This window comes from Neodiprion pinetum, chromosome 5 (genome assembly GCF_021155775.2).
Source record: "Neodiprion pinetum isolate iyNeoPine1 chromosome 5, iyNeoPine1.2, whole genome shotgun sequence".
NCBI classification, from domain to species: Eukaryota; Metazoa; Arthropoda; class Insecta; order Hymenoptera; family Diprionidae; genus Neodiprion; species Neodiprion pinetum.
Window position 1 is genome coordinate 34,783,478 of NC_060236.1, and position 27,101 is coordinate 34,810,578.

The following is a 27,101-nucleotide window of genomic DNA, read 5'->3' on the forward strand; positions in this document are numbered from 1 at the left end:
GTTTTATACATAAAAAGTGCATACTGTCCCAGTCACTGGTCATTCCATTTTTCAAGTAGTAAAAACGGTAATTGGTGTGTAGAATGTTGAAAACCTCAATATCACTGATACCCGGTTGTGCAACGTTTAGCTTATCGTACGAGCTGAGTCCATCTGGTAGCGGTATTTCGGTTTGTTCGAAGCATTCGGCTGGCGAAGATTGCGCGAGGTTCATATTGTTCGTAGCTTGAGGAACACAGATCGCTAAAGTCGGCCGTACTTGTACGAAACTGAGGCGCGTCGCGCGTCGGTTCGGTTTCAGAGTTTATGAATGGCGCGGTTGCGTAGTGGGGCAGTTCGTCGAAGCTTTGGGATTAGTGGATTGAGGGGCACATCACCCCCACCACCGAGGTCCTCCTGCCCTCCGACTCCTCTCTGCTCGGAGGTTCCTTGGCAGCCAGCAGTTGATGTTCGTAAATGGCGGCGATTTGATGTGAGCGTGTAGGTCGGTGGTATCGAGATGACGGCCTGTCACTAAATACCGGAAGGCGATGGGCACTCAAAAACCGGGCGAGTGGGCACATCTGCTGATTGCGCGTTTCGAGGACCAGGTACCAACGATATCCACACAACGTTTCGATACCTTATTCTGATCTTTTTCGCGTGAAACCCCACCCGCATTTACCTCAACCTAAGTCCTACTCCCTCGTTCTTTATCTATCCTTCTGCACTCGCACTACTCGTTCGCTCTCGCCGGATGCGTTACAAGACACCTACGTGCACACATGTGCCCTGCACTCCCACACAACTCACTAAGCATCGTACAGCCCCCCCATTCCTCATCGGATACAAGTACAACGGAACAGCGTCAAAGCCTCCGTGTCGTTCAATTGTCAGCAACGACAGCGCTTCTTTATATTCCTACCGTTTCTACAGCCGCAATAATACAATTCTTCGTGATAAATAATGTTTTATACAATTCCCCGGTTACAACATCGTATATGCGTATGAAACATTATTCACGGCATGTGTGGCGTGCGGTAAATCTGGCAGTATAATACTCGTTGTCAGATCCGTTTATACCTATATGGGATGATTCTTATTTCGTGCATTGCTCAAAAGCATATCCGTTTATTTTTCTTCTTGCTCATTTACACTCAGACAGCTCAAACCCCTTCCTTCTCTGTGGGTCCGTTTCCCCGCCGACGCCTTTGCCGGCGATGTGCGCGAGGCCATCTTGAATCGATATGCACACGGTCACAGGTTTTTCGATTCATTTTCAGCCTCGAACGAAAGCTAACGATGAATTATTTCACAATCTCGCGACCGTGCCTCCCGACCCATCTAGCAGAGGATCGCTTTGAACCGGTGGTCCGTGAACGTTGGTGTACGTTCTGCGGTTCCTTTTTTTTCAAATGATTCGCGTCAAACGATATACCCCCCCCGGCGCCGTTACTGCACGAATAACCAATCAGCTTCGACGGATTTCCCCTCCCTGCATCATCCCTCTTTGCAGCACCGTCTTCTCTCCGCCTTCCCCTCCGTCCCCCTACTCCTCACCTGAGCGCGCGCATCTTGTCGCTAACAATGAATTACTGTCCCCCGATGCATGAATGGAACGTCAAAGTTACATTCACTAATGCGATACGAATGGGTGAGGAGAAGTTGCGACGCGCGTAAATGTTATGTAATACTTATTTACAATTACGGAAACACCTGAATCGGATATAATCTCCTTTATAAAGTATAAGAAATTCGCCGACGCTACTTTGAACGTATTAACTAAACGAGTCACTTTTTTAGTCATATATTTATTTTATTTTTTTACATCTCATTACACCCTACGCATCGTTAGCGATTAAACTAGACTTGAATCGGCGAAGACTGATGATAATTAAATTTACTATCTCCTCTTCAAAAACATTTGCAACTAAATAATCCAGATCCGAACAAGATTGCATTTATCTGGAAACCGGATGTGGTTTTAGAGAGATATAAATCTTATCTAACAATGAGTAAATTTTTCGCTTGTCCGCAATGTCCTTTATTTCACCCATTATGAATTACTTTTTTTTTTTTTTACTAGTCCTTTGAAAATCACACAGTTTCAAAATGCTGATTGCATTTTACAGCTCCCATGCCGTGCTGGTCCTCAAACAACACACTCTCGCATCAACGAAGAAAAGAATAAAAAATGTCTGATCCAAATATCCCGTTACCGATTCTCGCTGGTTATTTCTGGCCTTACAAAAATGCTGCAACGTGTCAACGAGTTGGCACCTTGCGGTGTTGGTCAACGTTCATTCCATTTTTCCGATCAAGATCGTCACTGCTACGAATCGATTATCATAGTCTTGGATACGCTAGAACGCTGCCTCAGTAATCAACCCAAAGACACAACAAAGTTTGACGAAACGATGAATGTAAAACTATTGTTGAGAGAGATTTGCCAATTCATCGGTAAGGTACTTGCAGAATCTTTAAAAACGAGAAAGAGAAGTTAAATGTCGTAAGTTTTGATTATTTACATTGCAGATGTGCCCAATGACAGTCCGCAGCACGCGCATCTCAAGAATCTTGCCAGCAAGGTCCTCTTTGCCCTTAGTTTAAATTTCTTCAATGCAGTCTTTAATAGAATTTCAGCCAGACTTCAAGAGCTGTCAGTATCGAACGAAGAAAATCCAGATTACAGCGACATAGAACTTATACAGCATATCAACGTTGATGTTCATAGATTGACGAGGCTTTTAAATGGTACGGTGTGAATAATAGTAAAATTGTTCCTTGTTTTAAGTTTGTTAATTCAATTGCTGATTAACTTCAATGAATAATAAAGATTACAACTTAACTTCATTGCCTCTCTTAGTATATCTCGTCTCTAGATATTTTGAAATGTTGTTGCATGATCGGGATTCTGTATTTGTTATGTTCAGTTGCTTGTGTATTCGATGTGTCTTCTTTCTGGCGTATTAACACGTATCAATTGCAACAGAAACGATTCAGAAGTTCAAGCAGCTGAAAAAGTCGGCGCATCTTGTGCTGATAAATTCGCTAGAGAAGGCAATATGGAATTGGATGGATACTTACCCGCACGAGTTTGCCAATCTTCAGAAAAAGCCAAACGACGATTTGTCCAAAGTGTGTGGAGAGCTATTCGACATTCTAGACACATTTGCCGACAACAAAAAGGGCAGAGCAGCTGCCGTTTGGCCTCTACAGATAATGCTGCTGATTCTCTCTCCGAAAGTACTTGAAGAAATTGTAAACGCAGATTCGGGTGCGCCTTGTTCTCCTAGGCATTCGAAGAAAAAACAGTTCATCGATAGCGTCAAGAGAGGGTTGGGCATGCACGGAGGTTCCAGCAGACAGCTAGTCGAAGCTGCCGCAGTAACATGTGTTAAACTTTGCAAGGCCTCTACTTACATAAACATATTAGATTCGAATAATGTTGCCTTTACCTTGGTACAAAATGTGATAAACGACTTGAAGGCCCTCCTCTTCAATCCATGCAAACCCTTCTCGCGTGGGCAGAATTACATTGCGCAAGACATTGATCTCATGATCGATTGCTTCATAAGTTGCTTTCGCATCAAACCCCACAACAACGAAGCGCTGAAAGTCTGTTTGAACTTAAACTTTCCTTCGACTTATCAGTTCGTCCTGGTCAGTTCGTTGTACAAGTAAGCATGATCCGAAGAATGTAATGTTACATCTTCATATCACCGTGGTTCGTTTCATCAATTATGGGTCCACTGATTATTGCTAATTTCAGGATAATCACACAGCCAAGATTACTTTGGTGGCCCCAGATAGATCTCGTCTATTCACGCAGCGCAGAACTGAGAGCCATGTTCACCGATGCTCTGAACAAGGTTGCTCAGGGTTACATATCGCACGCTCCGTTACGCATGATCCAGAGCTTGACACTCAAAGGCAAGGAACAAAGCAAGTACAAGGATCGGGGAGAAGACATATCCGGATACAGGAATCTCCTTCTTTGGATGGTGCGACTGATTCACGCTGATCCCATGTTGATGTTGAATGTAAGCGCCGGTCATTTTGTCACCCTTTGACAAATCTAGTTACAAAGTCCTGTTGCAATAATCTATTTATTCGTGTGTAAGAATCAAGGGAAAGCGGGCCATGAAATACAAAGCTCGACTCTCGAGCTGATCAATGGACTAGTTTCTCTGGTTCATCAGCCAACGATGCCAGATGTTGCGCACGAGGCGATGGAAGCTCTGCTGGTTCTGCATCACCCTGACAAAATTAAGGCGTGGAATCCCGAAGCTCCAATAAACACATTCTGGGATGTCAGTTCTCAAGTCCTTTTCTCCATATCACAAAAACTGATCCAACACCAAATAGTAAATTACACAGACATACTGAAGTGGCTTAGAGAAATACTCGTCTGTAGAAACGCTTTCCTTTCCCAAAACAAAGACTATGCCAACGTTGGCAGTCAAATCGCCATCTGTAAACAAGCTCACATTAAGTTGGAGGTGAGTGTATCTGATAATTTTCGTAAACATATTGAAGAAAATAGAAAATGAACGGTATTATTTCGCCACTGGATCCTAATGTTTGATGCGCAAGGCAGAACTCGCTACATCATTAATTCTTGAACAGGTGGTTTTCTTCATGTATTTATGGAGCATTGACATGGAAGCAGTTTTAGTCGCAATGTCATGCTTTGCACTCCTCTGTGAAGAAGCCGACATCCGTTGTGGCAGTGACGAGGTAGCAGTAACGTGCCTTTTACCAAACTACCACTTGTACATTGAACTTGCTCAGGCGTCGACAATCCTGACAACTGGTGAGCACTCGTTAAGAAATGGATATAAAACCTCCTTTACTAACTCTTAAGATGTAACTAGACAAAGCAGATCATATTTCATCAGCAGTGCCTCGCTACGAGGAATAACTTATTTCTTTATTTTGTGGAGTAAATACAAAAATTAAGAAAGCTTGAGATAATTAGATATTCGATTTTTACAACAGCCAGCGGAGAGAGTAGGATTTATTATCATGAACACAATCACGGTAAGTTCTTGAGTACGTCAAATAAAATGGGAATTTTTACACGTTTTGTCATTCCGCTTGATAGGTCGTGCTGCTCTGCAAAAAAGGATTATGACACTACTTAGAAAAATAGAACACTGCGTCAATGGTGTGCAACCTGTGAGTATATTTCTCTTCCAAGTTATAGCCCCACCAGGTTGAACGACCATCTACTAAATCAATTAAATTATACTAAGGCTTGGGAAGAGACATTCAGAAACTGGGAATTGGCTTGTCGGCAATTGTCAAATTACCGTAAAACAAAATCCGAGGATCCACAGACTGAACCATCGCACCGTAGCACTGGAAAACGGAGAGCTTCCCACCAAAATTCGGAGCACGAGTTAGAGGAACAGATAAACGAATGGGCAAACATGACTGGATTTTTATGTGCGATGGGCGGTGTGTGTCTCCAGAGGAGATCGCCCAGCAGGCCGGTGTCCGGTCTAGTTTCAAACTCTGAGACAAAGAGAAGCAATACCTTAGCAAATCCAAACCAGGAAGTGCAGTACTGCCCGGTAACGCAGTTTGTATTCAATCTCCTGAGGCTGTTGATATGCAACAACGAAAAGTTTGGCGCACAGATACAAAAGCACGTCAAGGAGTTGGTGGGACACGAAATGAGCCCAGCCTTGTACCCGATATTGTTTGACCAAATAAAGAGCATTGTAGAAAAGTTCTTTGACCAGCAAGGGCAGGTTGTTGTTTCGGATCTGAACACGCAGTTTATCGAGCACACAATATTTATTATGAAAAACGTTTTGGACTCGAAAACTGATCAGCCATCTGAACATCTCGGGGTAACCAGCATCGAAGGGATGATGCTTGCGATTGTCAGATATGTCAGGCATTTGGACATGACCGTTCACGCAATACATATTAAAACCAAATTGTGTCAGTTGGTGGAGGTCATGATGAAGCGGCGCGACGATTTGGCCTTCAGACAGGAAATGAAGTTCAGGAATAAGTTGGTAGAGTATCTCACAGATTGGGTAATGGGCACCAGTCATCAAATTGCACCTCCCAGTGGCGGCGATGTGACTGTTATCACTAGGTGAGTATTACGTATTATTTCGCATTATAGAGGGAACTTGGTCCAGATTATATTACGACAAAATTCCGAATTATGAAAATAAAGTTCAATAAGAACTCGAATCTTTAAGCAAATAATGATCCTTGGCAATGTTACAAAATATCTACTCAAAACTGATTGTGTCAAGATTGTATGTTGTAACGTCACTGGGGTAGTATTTACTCTAGGGATTTGGACCAGGCATGTATGGAGGCTGTTGGAGCGCTGTTACGTGGATTACCCCTTCAACCCGAGGAGTCAGATAGAGGTGACCTAATGGAGGCAAAGTCACAACTCTTCCTGAAGTACTTTACCCTATTCATGAATTTGCTGAATGACTGCAGTGAATCGACTGAAGAAAAAGAGGTTGTAACGAGGCAAAGAGTGACCGCCGGGAAACTGTCCACTCTTCGGAATGCTACAATTCAAGCAATGAGCAATCTCCTCAGTGCTAACATTGATAGCGGCCTTATGCATTCGATTGGTGAGAGCGATTAAAGATCGCGTAAAATTCGGCAAATTAGCTTCAGCCACTAAATTGAAGAAACAGTTGATTATATTCATCCGATATTTCCTATTTCAGACCTCGGCTACAACAGAGACCTTCAAACACGCGCCGCGTTCATGGAAGTACTTACGAAAATCCTTCAGCAAGGTACAGAGTTTGATACTCTAGCCGAAACTGTGCTGGCCGATAGATTCGAACAGCTTGTCCAGCTCGTTACCATGATCAGTGACAAGGGAGAGTTGCCAATCGCTATGGCCCTTGCCAACGTGGTCACTACCAACCAGATGGACGAATTGGCGAGAGTGTTCGTCACCTTGTTTGACGCAAAGCATTTGCTGTCACCTCTCCTTTGGAATATGTTTTACCGCGAGGTTGAAGTCTCCGACTGCATGCAAACCCTCTTCAGAGGGAATAGTCTGGGAAGCAAAATCATGGCATTCTGTTTCAAAATATATGGTGCTAGCTACTTGCAGAGCTTGTTGGAACCTTTAATAAAACCATTGCTAGAGGATCCGGTGACCCACTTTGAAGTTGACAGTGCGCGGATCGACATTAACGAAGACATTGAAAAAAACGGCCGAAATTTAATAGCTCTTACTCAAAGAGTATTTGACGCCATTGTGTCGTCAGCAGACAAGTGAGTCCTCTTTAATGGTAGAAGATATGGATGGAAAGCTGGGTGTTATTTCCCCTATATGCTGATTTTGCTTGGTATTTTCCCCTTCCCGTAGATTCCCTCCACAGTTACGATCGATGTGTCACTGTTTGTACCAAGTGCTGAGCAAGAGATTCCCACAGTGCCCACAAAATAATATCGGAGCTGTGGGTACGGTAATATTTTTGCGATTCATCAATCCAGCGATTGTTTCGCCGCAAGAAATGGGGATAGTCAGTAAGCAAGTTCCTACACCGGTCAAGAGAGGCCTGATGCTAATGTCCAAAATTCTGCAGAACATCGCGAATCATGTGGAATTTAGTAAAGAGCAGCACATGCTCCCGTTCAATGACTTCCTTAGAGCACACTTTGAAATTGGCAGGAGATTCTTCATACAAATTGCTTCTGATTGCGAAACAGTGGATCAGGCGAATCATCCTATGTCTTTCATATCAGATACCAATGTTTTGGCTTTGCACAGACTTCTGTGGAATCACCAGGAGAGGATTGGAGATTATTTGAGCAGCAGCCGAGACCATAAAGCCGTTGGCAGGAGGCCGTTTGACAAGATGGCTACATTACTGGCTTATTTAGGACCTCCAGAGCACAAGCCGGTAGATTCAAAGTAAGTGTGACATGTGGTGTACAGCAATATTTGACATATTCCAGCATTTGGTGTTGAATCATAACACTCTCGTTGTCTTTTCCAGTTTGCTATTTTCATCCTTCGATCGATGGTCAAGTATCGACATGTCATCAACAAACTTTGAGGAAATCATGGTGAAGCATAACATGCATGAAAAGGAAGAGTTCAAAAGTATCAAAAGTTTGAATATTTTCTATCAAGCTGGAACAAGCAAGCAAGGCTATCCTGTGTTCTACTATATTGCTCGGAGATACAAGTAGGATTTCATTTGAGCAAATTTTTTGAAGTTGTTTTCCCTGATTTAATGAATTGTATTCTTTCAGAATTGGTGAAACAAACGGCGACCTGTTGATCTATCACGTGATACTTACTCTGAAGCCATTTTGTCACTCACCATTTGAGCTTGTAGTAGATTTTACTCATACTTGTTCGGACAATCGTTTCAGGACGGAATTTTTGCAGAAATGGTTTTACGTTCTTCCCGAAGTCGCGTATGAGAACATTCACGCGGCTTATATATATAATTGCAATAGCTGGGTCCGCGAGTACACAAAGTTTCACGATAGAATTCTAGCCCCTTTGAAGGGGAATCGAAAGGTGGTATTCATAGAAGCTCCCGGGAGGCTGAACGATCTGATCGATCTTGAACAGCAAAAATTACCTGGTGCGACACTGTCCCTAGACGAAGATCTCAAGGTGTTCAACAATGCGCTCAAACTCTCGCACAAGGACACAAAAGTTGCCATTAAAGTTGGCCCTACCGCAATTCAAATAACTTCTGCTGAAAAATGCAAAGTTCTGTCTCACGCGGTGTTGTTGAACGACGTTTATTACGCTTCTGAAATAGAGGAGGTCTGCTTGGTCGATGATAACCAGTTCACGCTCACAATAGCCAATGAATCTGGACCTCTTTCTTTCATACACAACGACTGTGATAGCATAGTGCAAGCTATTATTCATATAAGGAATCGGTGGGAGCTTTCCCAGCCAGATTCCGTAACTGTACACCAAAAAATACGCCCTAAAGACGTACCTGGTACTCTGCTGAACATGGCTCTTCTGAATCTCGGTAGTTCAGATCCGAACCTGAGAACAGCGGCGTACAATCAGCTTTGCGCACTGACGGCGACGTTTGATCTCAAGATAGAAGGACAGCTATTAGAGACTTCAGGTCTGTGTATTCCCTCCAATAACACAATTTTTATTAAATCAGTTAGTGAAAAACTAGCGACAAACGAACCACATTTGACACTGGAGTTCCTCGAGGAGTGTATTCAAGGCTTCAGGGTATCAAATATAGAGTTGAAGCATTTGTGCCTAGAGTATATGACCCCGTGGCTGGTGAATCTCGTGAGGTTTTGCAAACCCTCTGACGAGAGCAAGCGTCAGAAACAGGTAACTCAGATATTGGAGAAGCTGATAACTCTGACTATTGAAGAGGTCCAAATGTATCCTAGTATACAAGCAAAGATTTGGGGAAGTATAGGTCAGGTACCAGAGCTGATCGATATGGTCCTAGACAACTTCATACAACGGAGTGTTAGATATGGGCTTGGAACACCCATGGTCGAAATTATGGCTGACACGGCCGTCGCTCTGGCTTCGGCGAATGTTCAGTTAGTGGCGAAAAAGGTCATTGGACGACTTTGCAGGGTCGTTGACAAGACGTGCACCTCTCCAACTGCTTTGCTGGAGCAGCACGCAATGTGGCATGACATTGCCATTCTGGCCCGATACTTGCTCATGCTATCCTTCAACAATTGCTTGGACGTGGGGCGGCATCTTCCGTACCTGTTTCACACTGTAACCTTCTTAGTTTGCTCCGGGAGTTTGAGCATGAGGGCATCGACTCATGGATTAGTGATTAACATTATTCATTCCTTGTGTACCTGTACCAAACCCTCCTTTTCGGAGGATACTCAAAGAGTGCTAAGACTTAGTTTGGACGAGTTTTCCCTCCCAAAGTTCTACCTGCTATTTGGTATAAGCAAAGTTAAGTCAGCTGCCGTTACTGCCTTTAGGTCAAGCTACAGGCATTCCAATGAAAAGTGGTTTGGAAATGAACGCAGCTTGTCCGGTGGACAGGACAGAGAAAGGTTGGCTCTCACTAGTTTAGAGGTGATCACCGATGCACTTCTTGAAATAATGGAGGCCTGTATGAGGGACATTCCTGACTGTGATTGGCTCCAGACTTGGACAACCTTAGCAAAGAGTTTCGCCTTTTGCTTCAATCCAGCTCTACAGCCCAGAGCTCTCATCGTCTTTGGCTGTATAAGTAAGAGCATTACAGATCAAGATATAAAACAATTGTTAAGGATACTTGTCAAGGCCCTCGAAAGTTTCGACGACATTATTCTTCTCGAGGCTATAGTTATGTGTTTGACTCGACTTCAACCCCTTCTTAGGCCCGTGAGTATTCAATTACGTTATTTCCAAACTCCGATCCTTTGGCAGCCTGTTTATATATTTTTAAATTCTCTTATGAATTGTTTTTTCTCTTAATCCTCTGTCTATGTTTCTTTCAGGAATCTCCGATACATCGTTCCCTCTTCTGGGTTGCAACCTCGGTGTTACAACTCGATGAGGCTTCTCTTTATGCATCTGGGCTGGCATTACTTGAACAGAACTTGCATACACTTGATTCTCAAGGGATATTCGATGATAAGGTAAAATTTGAAGGCCAGAATGATTTTAATCCCTACAAGTTTGAATACTTTGACGTCTTTTGACTTGTCTGCCCAAACTATGAAAAATATTTGTTCAAGACTTTGGAACAAGTTATGATGTCTACTCGGGAGCCTTTAGAATGGCATTTTAAGCAACTGGACCACGCAGTTGGTCTGTCCTTCAAAACAAACTTCCACTTTGCTCTGGTAGGGCATTTATTGAAGGGCTATCGACATCCGACTCCTACAACTGTTTCCAGAACAGCGAGAGTGCTGACTATGCTATTGGCCATTGTTGCTAAACCCCTTAGGCGAGACAAGTTTGAAGTGACACCGGATAGTGTGGCTTATCTAGCTGGTACATGTTGCTTCTTGTTTCTACATCGAATGACATTTACCTTCGCAAAGTGAATATCTCGATTTTGCCTATCCTAGCCTTGGTGTCAGTCTCTGAAGAAGTACGCAGTAGGTGTCATATTCGCCATTCGTTGGGTCGCGCAGTTGCAGAATCCGGAAGCACTGACTTCCTAGATACTCTAGTGCCGCACAATACCGTGAGTTTCTAATTTTTGAAATGAAAATATAAACGCAAATTTATCTAACACCTGGCTATAACATACCAAGTTTCGAAGTCCCTAGGTATCTATCACCTAGGTATAGCTTTCATTCCGATTTCTCAGGATTCTACTGGCGGCATGACGAATCCCGCGAATCGAAGGCAAAAGTCGTGGGATCTCCTGGATCAATCGGCAATCACACAAGCGAAACAGCAGAAGCAGCACACGCCGCATCAGGTGGGTTTTATAAGCTGCCTGTATTCGCTTGGAATCTTTTACAAACGATCAATCTATTAACTTAGATCGTATTCTAAGTTACTCCATTTGTGTACATCGTTAAAGCTTATTCTATTTTGTGAGTTGTGACTTTCCCGTATCGCCATTGTTGACAGTTATTTTTGGATAATCGGATTGTATACTATACATTGAACAGTAATAGTTGTAATAATTGTTGACAAACTGAAAGTTTTTTTTTTTTTTGTATTTGTGTAATTTTTTAATCTGCAGAAGTTGAATTTGCTTGAACAACCAACGTTACTAATCGATGTGCTCCGCTCTTCTATATCAGTGATAAAAAAATTAATATATCCAGTATTCGTGTTATTTGTTACACAAGCTGAAAAATGGGTGTTCTTTCATTGTTTGAAAGGAATTAAGCTTACCTTGATCCATTTAGTAGCTTGTCTAATTGTTTTCCATCATCGGGTCAGCATGGTTTATTAATATAACGGAACCATTCTTATGCTTATATTTGTGAAATGCACAGATATGATTGTCTGTAGCAACGATCACACAAGATGCTGTGCTCGTGGATTATCATATATGTCATACATACCTTCCTCTACAAGTATTAATAATTATATTTATAACAGCGATTGTAATCAATAGCCGTAGAAAGTAGTTACAAGCTGCTAAAAATGAAATTTACAGTGTAGTAATTATTGTTCGTAATGTAATTTTGATGTTCCTCATTCCATTTATGTGTCATCTTGGTATGCCTGCCTGTGCCTGCATCGGGTCTTACAATTCCGTAATGTGTACTAACATCATACCTACCATCAAATCATGAAACAACATGCCCAACTAACAAGACTGGCCGCATTTTATTTAAAACACAGAGATCGTTCTCCGTGCCGACCACGAAGGAGGCCAAGCCGATCAACGACTCGGAAGCGAAGGTGTGTGTGATGCGGTATATGAGTAAAACGCTGCATAATAATTACGTTCACAATCGTTACGATTTGAGATATGATCGATTATTTACTATGTATTCAACATCTTTGAGATCATTTTGCTCATTATTTTTGGTAATAAATATGGCTATAACCATAATGCTAGATCACCAAATGCTTCAGCATCCCACCTATTTATCTGTTATTTCATGACTCTGTATAGAATCGAAGTGCTAGAGTTAGCGTCAGTAACGAAAATAACGTACTACTGGACCCCGAGGTGCTGACGGATTTCCCCACTCAAACACTGGTACTCACCGTTCTGGCCACGCTAGTCAAGTATTCCACAGATGAAAACGAGACCAGAATTCTTTATCAATACCTTGCAGAGGCCTCAGTCGTATTTCCAAAGGTGTTTCCAGTTATGTGAGTCAAATCCCTAAATTTCGTGGTTTTATCGTCTTATTTTATCAAGTATGTATGTCGAGCGCAGCTTCCTTGAGGTGAATCGTTGACGATCATACTAAATTTCTTGAAAATTCTCCTTTCAGCCACAATCTACTGGATGCCAAAATCACCAGCGTTTTATCTTCCTGTCACGACCAAGTGATACTGAGTGCAGTCCAGGCTATTATTCAGAATATGATAGCCTGCGAGGATACGAGTCAACAGCAATTGCATTTTTTGCAAAGTTGTGGTTTCGGTGGGTTGTGGAGATTCGCTGGGCCTTACACAAAGGTACGGCTGTACATAAATCCTGACTATTAGAAACAAACAATTGATTTCAACTTCACTGGATATATCAAATTTGCAGTGTAACCCGACCGCTGAGAGTGCTGAACTATTCGTCAACTGCTTGGAAGCAATGGTCGAGACTTGTCTGCCGGTTGAAGAAGGTGAAGGTATGTTCAACAGCGAGCAAAGTTCGAGGGATGAGCGGGTGAGCATTGGTGATAGTCAATACTCTAGCACGTTGGGAGTCAATTCTGTATCGACCATGAACGTGGCTGCAACTAGTTCCAGCAGTCTGAACATGGTTAGTCCGATAGAGAAAGAGAGCGATATACTCAGTACAACGTCGCTCGACCGCTACCAGTAAGACATTAATGGTTTATTATTGGCATTTAATGATCATGAATCAAAGGCGAGAGCCCGCGGTCCATATCGACGAAACTACCGGTCTTTCTCTTTGCAGCACACGAGGAAGAAAGGCAAGCCTGACCACGGGGAACTTGATTCCAGCCAGTAGCGGCAATGGGACAGGAGGCATACATCTCGCCTAGCAATTAGCCCAGAACCCTGGCAGCCCGCACGGGGAGCAGAGCTTTGATCAACAAAACAGTCAGAAGTTGCAGCAGCAGATGAGGCATGTGTTTCGTATAAGAAGACTAGAGACCAGGAGATCGTACTCTTATCCAAATCCGTAGTTTGAGTTCGGCCAATACATGGTAGCCACCTGGCGGCGCTGCTAAGTGTAGAATACTTGCGCACTCCGATACTGCGCTCCTCCACATTCATCAATTTCAAGATAGCGGGAAAAAATCGAATTATTTCAAATTACTTGATTGCGCAGTACCGCGTTGCGCAAGTTTCTACGCTTAGCAGCGCTTCCAAGCGGCTACCATATACAGACCTACCTACCTGACCACCCAAGTTCGGTCTTCTGGTCTCTAACACCCGTATTCATAGTCCTTCCTTGAGGAACAAGGATTCCGTGTTCATGAAACGTGAAATGAGAACAAGGAATCCTTGTTCCTCAAGGGAGGACTATGAATACGGGTGTAAGTCTTCTTAGTTCTTGGCATGGAGCCTAGATATAAGGGGAATGATCTTATTGTATAAGAAACGGCCGAAAATTTGCAGAAAAAACTTTCTATACTAGGGGCGTTGGTGTTGCTACTGTCAGGTTTAGAAGGGGAATGCTGTGATCACGTGATACAAACAATAACAAACTGACGCCACGAACTTGACATTAACGTCACCACCGCTCCACGCTACCCTGGTGGCCATTGTGAAAAAGTGATCTTTTTATTCTTCTTTCTGACCGCAAATAAAAACAAAACACCTGTGTCGATCGATCTCCTTATATCTAGGCTCCGTGGATCTTGGTTTTGTATGTTCTAATGCGCGCGTTATCGGCCGTGTCAACAATGCGTCTATGTGTTTATGTCAAAGGAACCCAAACATTCTGGCTCCATGTTACTGCTGCTACATGTCCAGCCAGATGAACCCAGTGCCGTCCGCCTCACACTGATGAGCCTACTACCTGAAAACTTTAGCTACTACTGTAGTTCCATATTTTTTTATGCTACAGCGGTGAGTAACTTTGCATCTCATCTTCCTCCAACCTACAAGCGTTTATATATGATACATATACATACATATATATATATATATATATATATATATATACACATATGTATGTGTGTGTGTGTATATACATCATTATGCCGGTAAACAATCATCGAGTCGTGGATCCGGGATGATCCCTCGATTATGCGCTACGAAGAGGTATTTCAGTTATTACAGCTAGTGAAATGCTTAGAAATTGGAATGATCAGCTTCGCGGGCTATTTATCGTTGTTCACAATATAGTTCGTATGTTATCGATTGGGTTAGAAATATTTTGCTAATGAAGTCAAGCATGACTGTTTTGTGTTTGGTTTTTATTTTTAAAGCTCAAATTGAGCTTCATAATTTGGTTAATTGACTGAAAGAAATTAAGTTTTTCAATGGTCACCTACAAGTTGTTAAGTAGAAATTCAAAAATGCTGCAGATACCACACGATGTGCATGCCTGCTCTGGCTTACAGAATATAGAAATATTTTGGTAATAAAAATGAGGAGAAATAATAGCAGTGCTCACGGCGAGGCTCAACTTGCATAGAAATCAAGTGACCCGTGACCGCTTCATCTATAATAAAAAAAAAGAAGTTAAATAATAAAACTAGAATAAATAAATGAAAACATTTCAATTGGCACTGGTACCATCATATAAATATTACACTAATTGTTGTCTTCAATGTTGAATATGTGTATACATGTTATAGTATGCCATTCACGGACAGATTTGAAGGCAAGAAGTCATGTGATGTTAAAATATCGAGCATGGCTTTTACACAGACATGATATTCGATGAAAATAAAATATATACATAGTAAACGTTACATTTCACGAGTATTTTTAATAACTCAAACTTTAGAAAACTTTCTCACGCAGTATTAGTCGCAATATGAAAAGTAGTGAAAATTATTGTTACACAAGCGGTGCTGCGTGTCCAATTTTGTGGCCTAAGTGTGGTGAAGTTTGAGTGTTACAAATGGTGGCTGATTGTGAGACAGATGTTTTAAATCAACATTTCGTAGAAAATTCATTAGTTCTTATCTTCTTTTTTACAATTGAAAATAAAGACATGTAAATGTCTGTTTCATTAGTAGTATGAGGCAGTGTGAAGATGCGAATAGCAGAAAAGATTATCAATTAGTGAGTTAAAGCTGGTTGAAATTATCGGGTGCAGATAAATGATTATTTTCTGAAATTCTGCCAGTTACGTTCATGCGGTAGGCTATTCCAACTGCGTTCTACCAAAGCGATAGTGTAAACAATCAAAGATAAATTAGATAGAATATGTATAGTATATGTAAACAAGACGTAATGTTTGTTTTACATATCACTCGCGAATTCGAGCGAGCTAAAAACGTGTAAAACAATCCATACGATTGTCAATGAATATAATGCATACGAGAATTTCGAGGGGTGACATTAATGAATTTCAAAGCATGTCAGTTTGATCACAAACAGTAGAATAATAATTAGATTAAATCCAAGTCACCTTTGCCTTCATTTTTGACTAGATATATTATTTTTTATGAAGCAATATGTACTGTCACAGACACGCACGCACATACACCGAAATACACACACATTCGCCAAGGCAATATTTTTTCTGAGGAAGCTAATTAGTTATGCCTTTACAACTATATATACGTGTATATTAAATCCACATTCCTTCGAACCCGCAAATTAGACTCTGTACAAAACTTAGAGTTTTGTGGAATATAATATCGGCATTGTCTTTATGGTGCTTGAAATGGGTTTTAATATTTCAGAACGAACAGCAAGCACTCCTACTGATATGAATCGTTAATAGATGATGTGTGGGAAAGTATTGGGATAACAGTTTATTAACGATCAATGAAATAGTTCCAAACGCTGTACGTACATTGATGTAAAAGTATATATTAGATATTATTATATATGTACGAAATATAACAAAATTATATGATTGCTGAATATTTTTTATGATAAAAGAAGAAAATAAAATGAAAATGAATTTATTGATTAACAAATCAATAGAAAATTTTTTAAAATAGACGTTATAATAAGAGCACAGATTCACGATTAGAGTTACAAAAATGTATGACAGTGTTTAGTATGGATGGGTGTTCCTGATCCTTTTATTTGTGAGATACATAATAATTTGAATATATATGTTCAACAAATGCAACAAGTTAGGCCTATGAGTTAAAGCATTGACTAAAGTTATGCAGAGTCCGACTGTCTTATATCGAGTGGCTCTAGAGATAATTTTAGTTTCTTGCTTTTGTGGACTCGATTATTGACGTAAATTAAGTACGCAACTGCAAAATAATGCAATCTTATTTTTGCTAGTACACTAAAATCTCTGAACTCTAATCCAATAAAGATTGGCCGTTTCACGTATTTTCAGCCAATAAATAAAGTTTTTTTGCAGCTGCGTACTTGATTCACGTCTAATTCTCTCGAAATGTAATGTATTTACTATTTATTATATTTAAAATTCTTATTATTATTATTAATATTACCAATTATAATGGTATCATTAATATCTTGATTTATATTATTATTGTAAAATAGAGGTTTATTATACTTACATATAAACATGGTACAATTATTATTATGATTATTATTATTATTATTACAATGTTAATGCTTAACATTTTTAAGGAATTACTTCACTACTGGTATTTTTACGTGTAAGTACCAAATGCAGGTACCACGTACTGTACATACATTACTTTAATAAAAAAAGTGAGGATGAAAATATGATTGAGATGGCATCATAGACAACAACCTGGATATCTCGTGGTCACACACATTTGACATTTTCACTAATACAGTTTTTCTCCTTTCTACTTTCACGTTTGGCTATATCCCATCAGGATAAGTTCTCGAGTTATAATTATCGACATGTTCAACTTACCGTCTTCTTCTTCGTCTTTTCCTTATAGTTATATCCCTGTCGGATAAGTACCAACAAATTATCATCGATCCTCAGGTTTATAATGTTCATTAATGGGTTCTCAGTAGCTTACTATCTTTTCGAATCAAAACTGAAACAAGCTTTCCATCTATGAAAATTTTACGTGTATATGATCAACGTAGCGTTTGTTTGTCCTGTCACTTGCATTGCTAGTCATTGGCACACAACCACTTATTCTGGCTATTACATACGATTACACATCACTATCATAAGAAAGCTACTGACAGCACCATTTTATTTACCGAATACAAATATGTGAAAAAAGTTTTATTCCACGCAACAATAATTCCAAGAAATGTATTACTGTAATTAGACTACCACTTATTGCAGGTATACAGTTCCTGACATTATTTTGGCAGGAAACAAAAATTTTTTTGGATGTTCCTATTCGGTACTGGATTTAGAATGGCGCCAGGAGTATGACGAATGCGTAGATCTAAATCGATTATTTCCAGAATCGATTTTATTAGCTAGTAGTTATCGATGGTATATATTTTGAGGAGTTTTACGCATCATTTCTTATATTTTCCAAGAATTTAAACATACTTCGATCTTTTGTGTTGAAATCGATTCAGAAATTGACCGATCATGTATCGATTAGAATCGATTCTCAAATTCGATTCACTCGAAGAGATAGAGCATCCCTAATCAGTACCTTTTTTGCGTTAGTGATACGTAAGCGTAGATAATAGTCGAAATCAGTGATATATCACTCGGTCAGTAAAAACTGACTATAGAACCATCTTAAGGTAGCCAGCTAAACGAGGTATTATGAAGCTCGACGCAGCTTCGTAAAGAATAGTGAAAGTAGCCTCAGTAGATAATTTTCCTGCAGTTACAGACTAATTCACGTTGTATTGTAAGCCCCATTAGCGAGTCAGTATATGTAGGGCACTGTCATTACGCCCGCGCCCGTCGTGCCCTCATTGTTACTTTAAAATAATATCCATGGCTGGTTGTACTCAGCAATCTTCATAATCAGTCAACGAGTCGACTTGAATCCACGATTCTGATGAAAATGTGTGCTTGGAGAAACCCTAAGATAGCGGCCTACACGGGTCTGCTTGTTGCAGCGTTCGCAGCGCACACTGATCGCGATACAGTAGGCATGTCGATTCAAAATCGATTAATCGAAAAATTGATTATTTTGAATGATATAATCGATTTTTCAGATCGATTTTGAATCCTACATCGATTCAATGAATCGATCCATAAACCTCCCGAATCGGACCCATCAATTAATTTTTTGCTGTTATCGGACGCAAAAGCAACTGATAGTACTTGGTCGATAATTTGAACGCACCATAGAGTACATTTTTATGAACGCTTCCAAAGGTGGCGTTACTTGCGTTAACAAAACGCAGCGTTAACAAAAAAAAAAACATTTTATTTTTCCGGGCGCGTCTCTAAACGTCAAACACTCAAACCTAACCTAACTATTCTAACTAACCTATTCTTGTGAGTGAGTTTATTTATCAAAAATATACTGTGGAAAAACATTAGTTTAGTGGTTGCAAGTACTACTGCTGCTGAGCAAAAGATCCTGGGTTCGATCCCCACCTCTACCTATTCTTTCGGAGGAATATAGGCGTGATATTATGTTTAATAATTTAATAACTTCTATACAATTACTTGTATTTGCGATAAATGGTCATCAATAATGTCCTGTATCTATATTAGGTATGTTTGAAATTGGCGCGATTAATCGAAAATCGATCTTTTAATGCTCGATTTGAACAAGAATCAATTCTAGTATGCTCGATTCGAATCGAATCGGAGATCGATTTTTTTTAAAGAGAATCGACATGCCTACGATACAGGCCCGTACACGCTCATGAGTAATCTGCGTTTAAAGCGTTGGATCATGATAATAATCATAATAAGAATTGGTCTACTTTGGCTGCCATGTCAGCTTCTGTTTGTTCACAGTTGAAGAACTGAAAGCATGCAGCCGGTATAGTAGCATCCTGACCTATGGGTAAGACTGTGCTTTCAAACACTTTCAGTGTTGAACTTCGCGAATCTCGCGTCGGTAATCGCAGTTATCATCAATCGATATCCATATATCTCCTGCGGCTTCTACAAATTCTCACAAATGGTATAATCTACTCCGTCAAAAGGTAGCGTTACCCATTAATGTAATAACTGGATAGAGAATTTCCTGCGCCAGGTCAATGGCTGGGTCAGGGCAGCAAACAAAGTTTTATTTGAATTGGTGAATCATGACAAAAAGCTTGACTTGATATGTTACTATCAAAAACACTCTACTGGCCTCGCTGGTATTACATACCTATACAGAGAAGTTGGTCAGAATTAGTTTCTGTTTTTCTATGCTTTTGAGATTACCCAGAATGCCTAAGTCCTGCGCGGAGCATCAGCATTGCGACCATCGGTTTTGGTATGTAATCGGAACCAAATAGCTTCCCAATTCTGTAATCGCACAACTAACAAGCGAGTGTCGCGTACATGTGAAACCACTCCCGGGTAAAAGATGGCATTTAGATCCACCTACATCGCCAACTTACGTCGACCGAGCATAATAGGGTCATTCACTTGGTATTACACACAATAACTATGCGCAACTTCGAAATGGTGAGCACAGTGATATTGATTTGAACATATGTGTAGTTTAGAGTACACTGCAGGGTATGATAATAAGGTTGGGAGATGATTTTGAGAAACATACAGAAAGCCAGCGATGATCTTACTTAATTTTTAAGAATCGTGTGGGTATCTGGGCATAAAAAATGTAACCCTTTCTCTCAAAATAAATCTTACTGAGAACATCGGAGTTTAGTACATTTTTTCTGTTGGCTACATAAAACTGAGAAATCGATAAAAATATTTTTAACTCATGAAGTAGAGAAATTTTTTTTCTGAATACTGATTAATGCAACGGTCGTTTAAACAAAAGATTCAAGGAGGCGAAACTGAAGACTCAGAACGTCTCACGCTTACAACTCACGTAGTCATCTAGTTGCGAGTAGATGTAATGAATCAATATGCATGAACGATTATCCGAGTTATTATTCATAGCCACAGATGAGAAAATGACTAAAGACATCCGATCGAAATAAGTGGGAAACGAAATGCTAAAGTAGATGTGTCCCAGGTTCAGGGTGCAGTATACGTGGTTTCGTAACATCTGCAGGGATACGTACGTACTCGAAATACCAGTTAACACATACCAACCTCTACGCTAGATCTACACTCAGAGGTCAAAGTGTATTGTAAGGATGCAGTTAAGACTAGCATATGTTAAAAGACGTACGCAACAAATGGCGTCAACTGTTTGTAGAGATTTCAGAGTCGCACGTGAAAGTAGTAACAATCAATAGTAGTTATGTACAATTACTCAAAGTGATATTAACCGCATGCGACCTAATAAGATCGCAAACTAAGTCATCAAATTCGAATCCTGGAGATAAAAAATCCATGGAATAGTTTCTTCTGTTCGAGAAAATTGTACTATTTTCATTGCATTCCAATTGATGCTGGATGCAATTATATGTCACAACTAAGTCATGCAAGGACTGTAGGCTACAATGCTGAGTGTTAGTAGCGCTGCACGGGTGTGTGCGTGTACAAAGAAAGAAATATCTCTGCGCAGGGTGGCTGAGCTATCTTTATCTCAGGGGTTCGAAAAACACATCCGGCCACACCTAATACTGTCTCCGTGTCACTGTGATCATGAGTGTTCAACTCCTGTCTGGAAACGTTGGAACCGTAGACGGGTGAGTTTTTATATACTCACACTAAATATTAGTTCAAAAACAAAATGAGCATAAGTTGCACAATGAATATCCCGTATCGTAAGTAGATACATATTATCAAGCGGTGCAAAAATATTTGAGCACTCTGTTGCATAGGATGTATGATATACTACCAGCTTTTGAATATATATACATATATAGTCATTTCTACCGAATTCCTGCACGTGTATTGCACAGTGCGAAAAGATCCAATATAATCTAATTGCAAGATGCTTGCCAACTGCAACTGCAACTGCAATTGTAACGTGTCAAAGTAAACAAAGGCATTGTCGAAATATGCTTATAATTACTGCGCAGTTTACCCGAAATACGTTAGCTGATACATAATGGTAATTTCCTGGTGTTAAATTCTCACCGCCTACAGGATAGTCTATTTGGTGATTCTTTAGTAATGAAAGATCGAGAACTCAAGAAGAATCAATATGAGTTACTCGGACAACACGTTTTTCTGCGTAGTCAAAATGCTATCACCGTACAGTGGAGGCCTGATATCTTTCTGTTTTCTAACTTGGCGCCGAGGTAGCTTCCTAGTCACATTTTCAACATCTGTACACTGTCAAACATCGTACTATCGCCACGTTAACGCAGTGCCAAGAAGAATCCAAACACGTGGGTCATTGGAGTAGGCAACGAAACAATAATGCGGTTACTATAAACTCCATGTAAATACAACTGATTGTCGTATAGACTAACCATAAATTGTCCCTCAATTCTTTAAATTGCATTTACAGGAATGCATTTTTGACTCTCATACTTTGAAAATATTATTCTCAAGGGCACTTGCCGCCACTAATTCGTGTTCGTAGACCTTAAATATTGACGTCAGTGACGTATCACCACAGTACTGCATGCAGTTGGATCAATTAACTTACCGAAAAAACTGAAGTAAAAAGCAGGATGAACTCACCGTGTCAATGTACACGAAGTCTGTACAAACGATGTTGTCGCGATATGAACAGATGATTGACAGCTGCGGAAAGTAAGGCTGTGTAAATAATTAGTTATTGTATCCGGAATATGTCTATCGATGACGTAATGGGCTACGTATTTCGAAAAAAACCATCCCTAAGTCAAGCCAAATTGTTCAATTGATAATTATTTTGCTGATGTTCTGTTTGGCTGTAATTGAAGTCCATGGTAACTGCGTGGGTGCAGCTAGTCCGGGCCAAGTTGTCAGGTGGAAAACATCACTGAATATATATTAAGACATCGCAAGGGCTTCATCCAGTATTTTAGGATTGCGTAAGGCACGTCGCATTATCGTGAACCGACCTTACCTCGATTGAGCCGCATGTCATAGAGAGAACAAAATGTACAACTCAATGAGTACAAAGCTCGAAGCTCATTCTTATACTTTTGGAAAAGTTCCATGCCTTTGAGATAAATACTTGCAAGGCCCAGAATTAATTATAACTATACCGTTACTATTACCGCTTGAATGCTTGGTAGTTAGCCGTTAGTTCAGTAACGCTGTTGCATATTGTGCAATGCAATGACTTTTAACTTAAATCGACGTGAACAATCTCTTGTTCGTACTTACGACTCGTTGCGAAACTGAGGCAGTTAGTGTTGCATAGTGCCCATATAATTGCATCATCAATGTGCCGTACAGGATTTTTCCATCCTTTATCTTATTTTTTTTTTTTCTAAGACAGATAGTCTGTTTTTGGAACGCAGTATGAGATAAGAAATAGAGAACTGTTCTATTGTAACATATGAGGGTATTCGGAGAATTTCTATAAGATCTAGTATTCTCCATCTAAGATCTGATACGAATGTATTTTCTTTTGTTGATCAGTACCATTCTTGATATTACATATTTTATTCTACTTTTACGAAACGAGTCAAGTGCTTCCCTAACAATTCACCAGATCGATTGAAAAAACAGTTTTCACGTCTTTTCTTTAATAGAACCAAATATTCCTTTGCACATAAATATGGAATCGAAGGAATATACATCTGTTAGCATCACCTACAGTAGAACTCTGTATGTAGAACTATCATACAATTGTTCTATTATTGTTCGCTAAAATCATACCGGCAGATAAGAAACCAGTTTTTTTGGTCAAGAAACCAATCCACTTAGGTTTGACAGATAGAAGTCTATCATGTACAAAAAAAAAATGTAGCTGTACAACGTACAAGTGGACGCGACGACGTGTATGGAGTCTGGGCGGGCTGTGTTTAACCGCACACTTTATTGATAAACATTGCGTTCGATAAGTTGTGAACGATAAGTGAATCGGTACTTTGTCCAGCTTATGTAACTCTGCTATCTCGAATTCCCAGTGAGAAATTGTTACATGTTGTTTTGATAACAACTCTAGTGAAATAACTTGGCAACGGTGCGGCATACTGGCGAAAGGTATTCCAAAGGACCAGTCTGCTTCAAATGAAATTTATTTATTAAAACTATTATATTATCAAAACTTAGAACCAGAAGCTTAGACCTGCTAGGAATTTGACTTGGGAGTCTGGGACACCGTACACGGTACGAGTTGATTTAGGGGCGCGGCCCAAATCCCTAGACCTTGCTATGGTTTCGGAGACCATCTTCAATGGCTGGTGGTGTAATGACGTGAGAGATTCGAGAATGCGCCCGTCGTCTCCTCAACCCCGCGTGCATCTTACGTCATCCGTTCACGACCACTGAGTCACTCTGGCTGATGTCCACCACAGCCAATGTTCGTGACTCTCGGTGTTCTTCTCACATTCTCCGCTGCACCCTGCGCTTACCCGCACTCCGAAATCCATTAAAGGTTGGGCTCTGGCCCACCGTCTCCTATACCTCTGGAGGGCCATAAAAATTCCCGCTATGTCCTCCGTATGTGTTTTGTTAAAGCATTTAAATTATTACGCCCATTCTTGTTGCAATGTCGGGTTGATTTTACGAGGAAATCGACGTGCACTTTTATAACACTTGCATTTTCAGCTCCTGCGTAATACGACTAACAAATTATTGCAAAGTACGTTGGGATACACGGGAAATGTAAAATTACAAGCTTGTGCTTACATACTCATTGTTACTTATTGAATTGTATAAGACGACGTGTGAAGGAGAACTAACATTAAATCAATGCAAGATAGTCTTTCATAAATGATTGTCTACAATTTGATTCGTACAAATTGTATTTTCCGATTCTTTCTTTGAGTGGCAAAGAGACACGACTGAATGCATCGCCACCAATTCACTGTGTCAGAACTCGTTGAAGCAAATCGAATGACAGTCAGAACTTGTAGTCACTGCAAGGCAGTTGGTCAGTCGGTACAAAATGGTTCGCGCAGAAAGAGGATAGATATATTTTCCTGGGTAATTTTCGGGGTCGGCTCGGGTTTTCGTAAGACTTCGGAAAAAGGAATTTTGGTTATTCAGTTTGAAGAGTAATTGTTGGGAAGCTGAGGGTGAGAGGATCACGCGGACGGACCGAACGAGGGTGGAGGGAGACAGGCCAAGCACGTGCCCGAGGAAACGCGTGAGAGCTCGAGGAGGGAAATAGCGGTGCTTTGCCACCACCTGAGGTTCATTGAGTCCATCGACGCGCCTGTTTCGTCCCAGCTGCGCCATTGGCGGCCTGCGATGGTTACCCAAAAAGATGACGCTCCCCTATTGTCGACTCGGCGAACCTTGTGCGTCATCGGTATCACTCACGCCCTGCTTGTTGTGTAGGTACGATACTGTTGCCGGCACTTACATCGTAGGCGCGCGTTGCCGTCATTTGATTGCGAATAATAAGTTGCGAATGCTTCGGACGTAGAATGGAGGGGACTAAATCTTGGAGTACGTAGAGTGAAGTTACGCGCACGGTGCGGCTGTATCTGTTACTCTGTTCGTCATGCACGCCACTGCAGGTTATGCAATCGATAACTGTCGTGCCTACATTGTACCGTTGCATAATCAACTGACGCGCGCGTTCACTAAGTAGGCATATAGGAGGTACTCGGTGGGTTTCGAAAATCGGAGAAAACATGCATTCATCTCGCGCTAAGAAGGCATGGCCAAGAACAAACCGAAGGGGGCTGATCGCGATCCGCCTCCGTTGTCTTTGCTTGATACTGCATCGACGTATGCATGTGCTGCCAATCAATTTTAGGCTGACAACTCCTCGGACCATCGAATACCTCGAAACAATAGGAAGTTTCCGAATTTCGAATGTCGCTGAACTCGGATCAAGGCGTGCGAATTATGGCAGCTTAGACGGGTGACAGGGCAAACAACAAATTTGATGATAGATGTTCAGCAACGTTACTATAAATCTCGGTTATGAATAATTTACATAAAAGTTTCATGAGCTTTTGAAGAGGTTCAAACTCTTTGCTATGCGTTGTCGTACGAAACTGCCGTTGTTTTTTTTTACACCCATTGCATACGAACTAATGTGTAAATGACAAGTGTGGGCTATGTATGTATATATTCAAGAGTTTTACCTCTTGAGTTAGTATTTGCTGCAGAGTTTTCAGTAAGACTGTGAATTCAAATGCTCCTGAGTGACGATGAGTTTTGCCTATTGAAAAGAGAATCAGTGAAAATCACGGTACTCATCATTTGACACTGCGATTGCAGTATTATACGCGGGTACCTCTTCACCTTTGGAATAATGCTTTGCTCTGGCGGTACAACGCAGATTGCGAGTCAATTGCCCAATAAACCTGAACTTCTGCGTACATGTATAATGTGTCTATGGAATTATCTTTCCTAACTGATTCAGGGGAGAGGAGGTGACGAGGAGGAAAGCTGCCGCTACACCGATCCCACGCGTTCCATTGTGAAATCAAACCGTCGTCGGCGTCGTCGTCGTTTCAGTTTCCATCCTATAGACACAGTACCGCAGCTATAAGGGGGGCATCTGCAGGACGCTCGCGTTCATTAGCCAGTTACAATGGTGTGTATTATATGTATTTTCATGTATGAATGGACATTCAGATACAGCGAAAGGAAACAATCTGTAATGGGGAAAAAATGGAAAAGACAGAAACGGGATAGGGTACATACCATCAAAATCGATACTGCCAGACAGCAGGCATGCCATGCAACCTGCAGAGACCTGGACCTTTCTCAATTCAATGCATTGCCGCGGACAAGAACACGGGGGGCAAGTTTTTAAGAATTATATGCGCCCACGCGCTCTTTGTCCTATGGCGTGGAAGATAGTCCGAACTATCTACGTTTATCTAGTGCATGAGAATATATCCACTGATATGGGTATGTCTGTTGTTCGAAACGGCATTTTCATATTGTGTGTACATTCACTCGACGTGGCTTGAATAGACGACGTTCGGGATAGTGAAATGCACCGAGCTGCAATAAGACGTTGTGCAGACAAGGGCTAAGAAACCGAAATATTCTTCGACACCTAACAGATGAGTTTCCTTACCTCGAATCTATTTTTGGTGCGAGTTATTTCTCAGGATATAACCTCGTCGCGGGAAGTTGCACAGACGGTTGAAAATATATACACCATATTTTTACTTCCCTTAACCGGCAGCGGAGGAAGCCGAGGCCGGACCCTCTATGACTTCCTCAAAATCTGTACATATGTATGTGTATATGTATATATATATATATACATATATAAAAAATGAGCTGTATATGTGTGTATATATATATATATATATATGTGTGTGTGTGTATATATATATATATATATATATATATGTATATATACGGCTCATTTTTTATACCTATCTCTATCATGCATCACCGTTTGGTGAA

The 27,101-nt window shown here is 40.7% G+C and overlaps 1 protein-coding gene across 8 annotated transcripts; it reads left to right on the forward strand.

Annotated features, from left to right (window-relative positions):
- Positions 1-429: 429 nt before the first annotated feature.
- Positions 430-17,399, forward strand: Nf1 (neurofibromin 1). Of its 8 annotated transcripts, XM_046626609.2 has the most exons (26): positions 432-590; positions 2,112-2,439; positions 2,515-2,733; positions 2,972-3,659; positions 3,752-4,022; positions 4,104-4,481; positions 4,609-4,795; positions 4,981-5,022; positions 5,087-5,160; positions 5,238-6,094; positions 6,289-6,596; positions 6,696-7,257; positions 7,352-7,900; positions 7,986-8,177; positions 8,245-10,330; positions 10,447-10,587; positions 10,687-10,945; positions 11,023-11,141; positions 11,268-11,381; positions 12,236-12,322; positions 12,540-12,742; positions 12,868-13,054; positions 13,131-13,411; positions 13,512-13,682; positions 14,492-14,632; positions 16,426-17,399. In XM_046626609.2, the coding sequence occupies exons 1-24, from the start codon at positions 531-533 to the stop codon at positions 13,597-13,599; spliced, it is 8,280 nt and encodes a 2,759-aa protein (XP_046482565.1). In that variant the 5' UTR covers positions 432-530; the 3' UTR covers positions 13,600-13,682; positions 14,492-14,632; positions 16,426-17,399. The 8 variants fall into 8 exon arrangements, with proteins under 8 accessions (XP_046482571.1, XP_046482565.1, XP_046482564.1 ...); XM_046626615.2 differs by having other exon boundaries at positions 430-590; positions 13,131-13,352; positions 14,492-17,399; XM_046626608.2 differs by having other exon boundaries at positions 14,492-17,399.
- Positions 17,400-27,101: the final 9,702 nt, after the last annotated feature.